The 9,041-nt window shown below is 39.5% G+C and overlaps 1 protein-coding gene and 1 pseudogene across 1 annotated transcript; one reads left to right on the top strand and one right to left on the bottom strand.

The window, feature by feature from the left end:
* Positions 1-1,656: 1,656 nt before the first annotated feature.
* On the bottom strand, positions 1,657-2,606 carry LOC137048617 (uncharacterized; annotated as a pseudogene).
* Positions 2,607-3,570: 964 nt separating this feature from the next.
* On the top strand, positions 3,571-8,286 carry LOC137050147 (interferon-induced very large GTPase 1-like). Its single transcript, XM_067428743.1, has one exon. It carries the CDS (start codon positions 3,676-3,678, stop codon positions 8,221-8,223), a length of 4,548 nt encoding a protein of 1,515 aa, XP_067284844.1. The 5' UTR covers positions 3,571-3,675; the 3' UTR covers positions 8,224-8,286.
* Positions 8,287-9,041: the final 755 nt, after the last annotated feature.

Raw genomic sequence — 9,041 nt, forward strand, 5'->3', positions numbered from 1 at the left:
AGATAGTCTATTTCCCTGTTCTCTGCTTTTCAACAAATCCTTTGCACACATTTTTTCTTTATTTTTTGTATCTGAAGCTATAGCAGCAACATTGAAAGTTCCGGTGTCTGTGTTTAACACGAAACCTTGTGTGATTGCGGCCGGCTCGCGGTGCAGTCATGCTGTTTCCCAGCTGATTTGATGCAATGATCCACTTTAATGACTCGTGGCATCTGCAATATCTCACAAACTCCCGATGTTAAAATATGTTATATTTATAATTTTATATGGAACTAATCACTACACCTGTTAGCAGTCATGTAAACATCCATTATTGATATAAAATAGCCGAAATCACATGAACAATCACACAAAAACCTTATTCCATAGTTATCGTGTGTTTATTAGCTTCTTAGTTCACGCGTAGAAATTTAGAATAGGCCCGTTCGAGCCAGAATGAGGAAATGTCCGAGACAGAAGGAGAGAGGTCTGCGCATGTTTTAACTCTTTTATATCGAATAATTCCGTGAGAAATGAATAGAAATGGTATTCTGTATGACGAAATATTTTGCAAACGTGATATGTCAATATTTCTCCAAATATGAGGACTTTTAAACTAAGAGCTAAACTGAAAGCTGTTCTTTGCGATCTCTGTGAACACAAATGAGCCAGTGAAGACGAGAGAATAAAGTGCGTCTGATAATCTATTCAAAATATCGTTCATAACGGAATAATGCACTCCTGACATAAATTAAGAATTGAATGTCACTGCAACCCAGTTTTATCATAAACAGTGTTCAAATATCAAAGCTGGAGTCTTTAATCTTTCTGATGGTACTGAGTTTGTCCAGATAATGTGTGATGAGCAGTGAATGTTGAACAATAGTAATCTGAGGCCGTATGATCTTTGAATCGTAAGGGGTTAAAAGAGATCTAAAGTTTACTAATATTAGTCTCGAAATTCCCCAGCTGAAGATAATTATGCTCTGCTATGATTTTGTAGATGGACCATTTTGAGAATACTTCTCTGTAGCGCCACTTTTGACGACGTCCACTCGCTTTAGCCTCCTCACCCAACAAGTTTTGCTGCATATATTTACTTCTTTCTGAATGAAATCGATAAAATCCTACACCTTTTCCTGTATATCTGATGGCGCAACCCCAAACACAACACGTTTTCGTCATAGTTTCAACTTTAAACAACAGCAATGTTCTTAACTATGTTACTATTTACAGTAGCCGGCTGATCTCTTCAGTTTGTCAGTAGAAGCCGCTCGCGTTCTGCCACCCGGAAGTATCTTGAGGCGATTGTTTACAAACATTCTGAAATGGTCTATGCAGGGAGGCTCAAAATCAAAAGTACCAGTCAGTATCTGGTGTGGCCACCAGCTGCTTGAAGTACTGCAGTGCATCTCCTCCTCATTGACTGGACCAGATTTGTCAATTCTTGCTGTGAGATGTTACCCCACTCTTCCACCAAGGCACTTGCAAGTTCCTGGACATTTATGGGGGGAATGGCCCTAGTCCTCACCCTGCGATCCAACAGGTCCCAGACGTGCTCAATGGGATTGAGATCCAGGATCTTTGCTGGCCATGGCAGAACACTGACATTGCTGTCATGCAGAAACTTACGCACAGAACGAGCAGTATGGCTGGTGGCATTGTCCTGCTGGAGGATCATGTCCGGATGAGCACGCATAAAGGGTACCACATGAGGGAGGAGGATGTCTTTCCTTATACTGCAAGGCATTGTGATTGCCTGCAATGACAACAAGCTCAGTCCGATGGTGATGTGATATACCGCCCCAGACCATGACGGACCCCTCACCTCCGAATCGATCCCACTCCAGGGTACAGGCCTCGGTGTAACGCTCATTCCTTCGACGATAAACACGAATCCGTCCACCACCCCTGGTGAGACAAAACCGTGACTCATCAGTGAAGAGCACTTTTTGCCACTCCTGTCTGGTCCAGCGAAGGTGGGTTTGTGCCCATAGGCGGCGTTGTTGCTGGTGATGTCTGGTAAGGACCTGCCTTACAACAGGCCTACAAGCCCTCAGTCCAGCCTCTCTCAGCCTATTACGGACAGTCTGAGCACTGATGGAGGGATTGTGTGTTCCTGGTGTGACTCGGGCAGTTGTTGTGGCCATCCTGTACCTGTCACGCAGGTGTGATATTCGGATGTACCGATCCTGTGCAGGTGTTGTTACACGTGGTCTTCCACTGCGAGGATGATCAGCTGTCCTTCCGGTCTCCCTGTAGCGCTGTCTTAGGCGTCTCACAGTGCGGACATGGCAATTTATTGCCCTAGCCACATCAGCAGTCCTCATGCCTCCCTGCAGCATGCCTAATGCACGTTCACGCAGATGAGCAGGGACCCTGGGCATCTTTCTTTGGGTGTTTTTCACAGTCAGTAGACAAGTCTCTTTAGTGTCCTGCGTTTTTAGAACTGTGACCCTAAATGCCTACTCTCTGTAAGCTGTTAAGGTCTTAACGACCATTCCACAGGTGCATGTTAATTAATTGATTATGGTTAATTGAACATGCATGGAAAACATTGTTTAAACCCTTTACAATGAAAATCTGTAAAGTTATTTGGATTTTTACCACATTATTGTTGAAATACACAGTCCTGAAAAAGGGACGTTTCTTTTTTTGCTGAGTTTATATATATATATATATATATATATATATATATATATATATATATATATATATATATATATATATATATATATATTTGGAGGTGTGTGAAAGCTCTCTAAGTAGTCTGAAATTCAGGGTTTTTGTTTCTTATCAATCAGATCGAAAGTAATTAGTAACTAAGTACTTAAGTAGTTTTTTCATCTAATACTTTTTTACTCTTACTCAAGTAACTATTACGATTGTTACTTTTACTTTTACTTGAGTAAATATTTCCGTAAGTACTTGTACTTTTACTTGAGTAAAGATTTTGGCTACTCTACCCACCTCTGTCAGAAAGTGAGTAACTATAGTAACTTGTGGGATCAGCGCTGATTTGAGACGTGAACCGTTTAGAACGATTCAGTCCAATTTGGTGAACTGGTTAGACAAGTTCACTAAAAAGAACCGGTTAAAAAGAACAATTTGTTTGTGAACCGGACATCAATACTCTCTGCTGTCAAAATGACATCTGTACTGTACGACATTAGCTACTGTAGCTTCTCGATGTGCTTCAAAAATAAGGGGTGAGCGGTGGGTGGTTGCAATTCATCTCACCACAAGATTCCGCTAAAATGTAAACGCTGTACCTTTAATTTCAATGATAAACAAAAAAAATTAACTCTATATTATTTTAATAATACTATAATTAAATCCTGAAAGAGAAAGAAAACTAAAGTATACATAAATGAAACCATCTGCTAATATGGCTAAGTTTAAGATAAAACGTGACAATCAAATCAATACTGAATGAGATTCCATGAGAATGGGACTGAATAAAATACATCTATTATTATTGTGTCTGTTAAACAGAGAGAAAAGGACATTGGACAACATCTACAGACGCAAAAGACTGAAAGAGAAAACATAGAGCATCTATTTCACAGACTTAATCTTCATAGGAACGATAAACTAAGAGCTGGAGACATTCTTCAGATAACCGAACAGTCATTACAGTCCCATGAATCCTGTGCTGAAGAGGAACTGGTTTTGATTTTCATACAAAAACTACTGATGATGAATTACAGAGCAAGATACATTCATGTTAATATTAAGGAACAGGATCATACAAAACAAGGAGACTCTGACCTATCTGAAGACAGAAGTGATATATTTGAAGCAATATCTTTCTCTAAAGAAGGAGCAAGTCAATCTGATCGAATCCACCCGATGGATGTTCAGATGGCCATGTTTCATTGTGCTGATGGTTTCCTGAAGCAGCTGATGGTCACTAAACTGTCCCAGTGTCAGTACGCTCTGCCTCTGCTCGTTCCTGATCCATTCACAAGAGAGATTGAGTTTCCTCTCTGGACATTCAGAGAAATCAACAAGAGTTGGAAGAAAGACAACAATGATAAAATCATCAGTCAAACCCAGCCGATCTATAAGGCACAGACTCCAATGGTGTCTTTCTTCCGGTTTGGCTTTGTGTCTTCATCCAAGTCTCAGCTGATGAACAGTCTGATCAATGAGAAACACAACACGTTCTTCCACAGGAACTGCCCAGGCAGCAGCAGAACCAGAGTCCTGATGGATGGGGTGGTGGAGATCGCCTGGTTCTGCCCCTCTGGGAAAAACACGGATAAATTCACTGACTGTGTTGCGTTCTGTAATCTACACAGTGATGCTGGAGACCACGATAAACAGCTGGAGATCCTCACTAAAATGGCCTCAGTCAATGTTATTCTTCTACCACGACTGGACAGGAATGACAGAAGTGCCGAAAAGATCCAGAACCTATTCAAAATCACAACACCGCTTATTTGTCTCTTTACTGAAGATGAATCTACTGTAGTGAAGATGAAGAAAGGGAAATTCAAGATTGGTCTGAAGGACAGAAATCAGTCAGATGTATCTGACGAACTCAGAAGAGCAATAAATGATTGTCTCCAAGAATCATCATCTTCTTTCAGACTTGAAGATGTGTCCAAACACACAGGCATCAGAGTAGATGAGGAAGATGATGATGACTGCAGGAGAGGAAGAGCAGCAGCACAGCAGATGATGAGTTTACTGGAGAAGAAAAGTCTGACAGAAATCAAAGAATCATTTCTGCCCCGTCAGGGGAAACTGTGGCATCAGTGGTGTGAGAAGAACAAAGAACTACATCGACCTCGAGGAGATGACACAGAAATAGACATCAGTAGAAAACGAACAGATATGAATAAAATTCGTGAACAGCAGCATGAATCTGACATATGTGAGTTTATTCAGCTCTTTATTAAAGAAATGAACTCAAACGATAAACATGAGAAGATGTTTTTTCTGAAATATCTTGGAATACTTCTTGATGATTATATCTCAGCTGATCTTTCTGCTTTACACCAAAAGTATAATGAAAAGTGGTCAACAGTTGTAAAACTGAAAGAGAGTCATGATAAATCTGAGCAGCTCAAGACTGAACAAGCTGAACTTGAGAGAATATCTGAGGATCTTCAAGCTGCATCCTTTGGTTTGGAGCACATCATGAGGGAGATCGGTCAGATCTATGAATCATGTTCATCTGTGAAGAAGAACAAGAAGAACAAGAAGAAGAAGAACAAGAAAGACCTGAACTTTAACTTCTCATCTCTCCCAAGTCTTGCAGCAGAGATGATGATCTCTGGATTTCCACTGGAGCTGATGGATGGAGATGCTGCTCATGTTCCTCTGCTCTGGATCTCTGCTGTTCTAGATCAACTCATCCAGAAACTGGGAGACCAGAGAGTCTTTGTGCTGTCAGTTTTAGGGCTTCAGAGCTCTGGGAAATCCACCATGCTCAATGCCATGTTTGGACTCCAGTTTGCCGTCAGTGCTGGCAGGTGCACCAGAGGAGCTTTCATGCAGCTGGTCAAAGTGTCAGACGAGATGAAAACATGGAAGAACGTTAACTATATTCTGGTTGTGGATACTGAGGTGCTTCATGCTCTAGAACGGGCTGAAAGATCAACCAGACATCATGACAATGAATTAGCCACATTTGTTGTTGGTCTTGGAAATCTGACATTAATTAACATCTTTGGAGAAAACCCATCTGAGATGCAGGACATTCTTCAGATTGTTGTTCAGGCTTTTATGAGGATGAAGAAGGTCAGACTGAATCCCAGCTGTGTGTTTGTGCATCAGAACGTTTCAGACATCACAGCTGGAGAGAAAAACATGGAGGGAAGGAGACGACTGCAGAAGACACTGGATGAGATGACAAAACTCGCTTCTAAAGAGGAAGACAGTGAAGCTGAATGTTTCAGTGATATTATTAGATTTGATGTTCAGAATGATGTGAAGTATTTTGCTCATCTCTGGGAGGGCAGCCCACCGATGGCTCCACCAAACCCAAACTATTGCGAGAATATTCAAGAACTAAAGAAATCGATTATGTCTCATGCCTCAATATCACATGGAATGATTCTGAAAGACTTAAAAGTTCGTATTAAAGATCTCTGGGAGGCTTTACTGAATGAGCGATTCGTCTTCAGCTTCAGAAATTCTATGGAGACTTCATTCCACAGGAAACTTGAGACAAAATACAGCAAGTGGTCCTGGAGTCTTCGCAGTGCCATGATGGAAACTGAGAACAAACTACACAACCAAATAGAAAATGAAGCAATTCATGAGGTTGAGGAAACTGATCTTCAAAGAGAACTGAAGAAGACAAGTGAAGAAGTGGAGAAATCAATGTCTGAATTCTTTGAGAAAGACAAAGATAAAGATATACTGATTCAGTGGAAAACATCATTTAAAGTCCAGATCAATTATGTTAAGGAAAACGTTGTGAGAGAAACAAAGAGGAAATTAAATGACTTTCTTCAGCAGCGAGACATGAAGAAAGAGATTGATGCTCAGAGGACAAATTATGAAAACACTCTCTTCAAGAAGAGCAAAGAACTTGCCTTAGAACTTAAAGACAAAGCAAAAGATGAAGAAACTCTGAAGAAAGAGTTTGATTTGTTTTGGGAAAAGAGCGTGAAGATCATCTCAGACACTCCTCCATTCAGAGACATTGACATAATGAGAGATGTGAGAGAGATCCTCAGTGACATCTATGGAAGTGTTTCTGTAGACCACCAGAAGGAGAGCAGGGATATCTTTACTGTGCCGAGTTATTCAGACTATGTAAAGATAAAGAGGGACAGTGGAATTACAGGATCTGTGACAAATGCCTACAGATCAACTCAGCAGAAGTTAGGTAACATTCTATCTAAAGAGGATGAAGCCCAAATAAGATCATTAGTCACAGATATTGCTCAGCATACAGACACAATGATCATGTCATCTAACATTTCTAAAACGGGCTACATCAGCTGCATTCAACAACTCACAGGTTACATCAAGGCAAGAGTAACACAATATGAGGAAGTGTCAGTGCAATATGTGTTCAAGAATGAATTCTTCGTGGATTTGGTTCTTTCCATCTGTAAGAGAGCAAAGACGACGATCACTGAGCAACACAGACTGTTCAGGGAAGCCAACAATCCTGTAATATATATTGAGAAGAAGAGAGAAGAGTACTATAGTATTTTTAAAAGATATCTCAATGGAGCCGCTTCAGCTGCCATTTTTGGAGAGATCATCTGTCAGAAACTGAAAGAGCCCATTGAGCAGAGTGTCCACAAGAAGACTGCCAGAGAACTGGCTGATGAAATGAGATCAAACTGTGAATCACTGAATGGAAACAGATCAAAACTGGAGAAACACATCCTGAAGACACTGGCAGAACTGGAGGATTTTGACAAATACATGAACTACATAAACACCCCCAAAAAATACTTCAAGAGTTTCATCAGAGATGAAGTCAGTCGGTACATCAATGATAAGTTCAGCATCAGTGTTTTACCAAAGATGAAGGAGAACATTAAACTCCTGCAGCAGAAGATCATGAAAGCAGCTCATGAATCTACTGAACATGTTATAGAGAACAGAGATGCTGGACTGTGGTTGAAGAGTTTCACACAGCAGCTCTCAGATGAGCTGATCTTCTCTGAAAAAGACCTCAGTGGAGTGAAATATGATGATGTTGATGATTTCCACCTCCTAGAAGATGTGATAAAAAAGGAACTTCCTGCTGTAATTTTTGATGTCAGCGATAGATTTAACACAGAGACATTTGACAAAAAATTGGACCTCAAGTTCAGGCCAGATGAGTTTCTGATTGATCACTTGTGTCAGTGCTGTTGGGTTCAGTGTCCGTTCTGTGCAGCCATCTGTACCAACACCATAAAAAACCATTATGGAGATCACAGCGTTCCTTTCCACAGAGTGGATGGAATTAATGGATGGCATTATGATCAAACAAAAAAGCTCTGTTCAGATATCTGCACAAATTTAGTGGTGAGTGATAAAACCTTTTTATCAAAGGATGTATCGTTTCCATACAAAGAATACAGAAAAGCAGGAGGAGTTTATGCAGACTGGAGCATCACCCCTGACTGCTCTGAGCTGCCGTACTGGAAGTGGTTTGTGTGCAGATTCAAGAACGATCTGGAAAAGCTCCATAAAAAACAATTTGATGGTAGAGCAATTCCAGATGAATGGAGAAAGCTCACAAATCAGGATGCTATTGAGAGTTTGAATAATTACATTTAAACATATATAAACTAACAGAGCTCAATAAAACTTAATCTAAGCCACTTACTGGCAGAACACAATATAAAATATAAACATGCACTTTCAAGAAACAAAGATAATTTTTAAGTTATCATTTTTTTTTTTTTTTTTTTTTTTTTATTGTATCATTACTCAAAACATTATATCAAAGAAAGCTGTATTTGTAATAAAACAGCACTTTTTTATTTAAAATACATTTACTGGAAGACCTTAACACTGAATCAATTCACAATAAATCCCCCAGTGTTATATTAACACCGCTCATTGTTAATATGGGAACCACCAGCAGGGTGTTAAAGTAACTTTTTAAAAATTAGATTCTTAACTGATTACTTGAGTGATAATTGCTTGATTTTTTTAAGATATACCTGAGGATAATGATCAGAATCACTGAAGGAAAGAGAAACACAAGAACTACAGCTGACTTCAGCCACAGCCTTAGATTAAATCACCTGAAGATACATTAAATCTCTCATTCCAAACTTTATTTCTTTCATTTGTTTTGAGAATTAACAAGTTTATATGTTGATGTTTTACAGAAAATTTTTGGTCACAATTATGGTGACCTGCATATAGAGAGAGTACCAATTTACAAATATATATGAATATGGCTTGATGAGAAGTTTGTCTTTGATGCTCATATTGAGTAATTGGTGAATAACGTTTTCTTTTTCGGCAACAGCTAGAAAGAGAATTATACAGACACTACACTTTTTTACCCATTTTAGACTATGGTGATGTTATTTAAATGCATGCTTCTACATACTGATTAAAAAGGATGTATGGTGTTTATCATG

The sequence above is a fragment of the Pseudorasbora parva genome, chromosome 2, assembly GCF_024679245.1.
Source record: "Pseudorasbora parva isolate DD20220531a chromosome 2, ASM2467924v1, whole genome shotgun sequence".
Taxonomy (NCBI): Eukaryota; Metazoa; Chordata; class Actinopteri; order Cypriniformes; family Gobionidae; genus Pseudorasbora; species Pseudorasbora parva.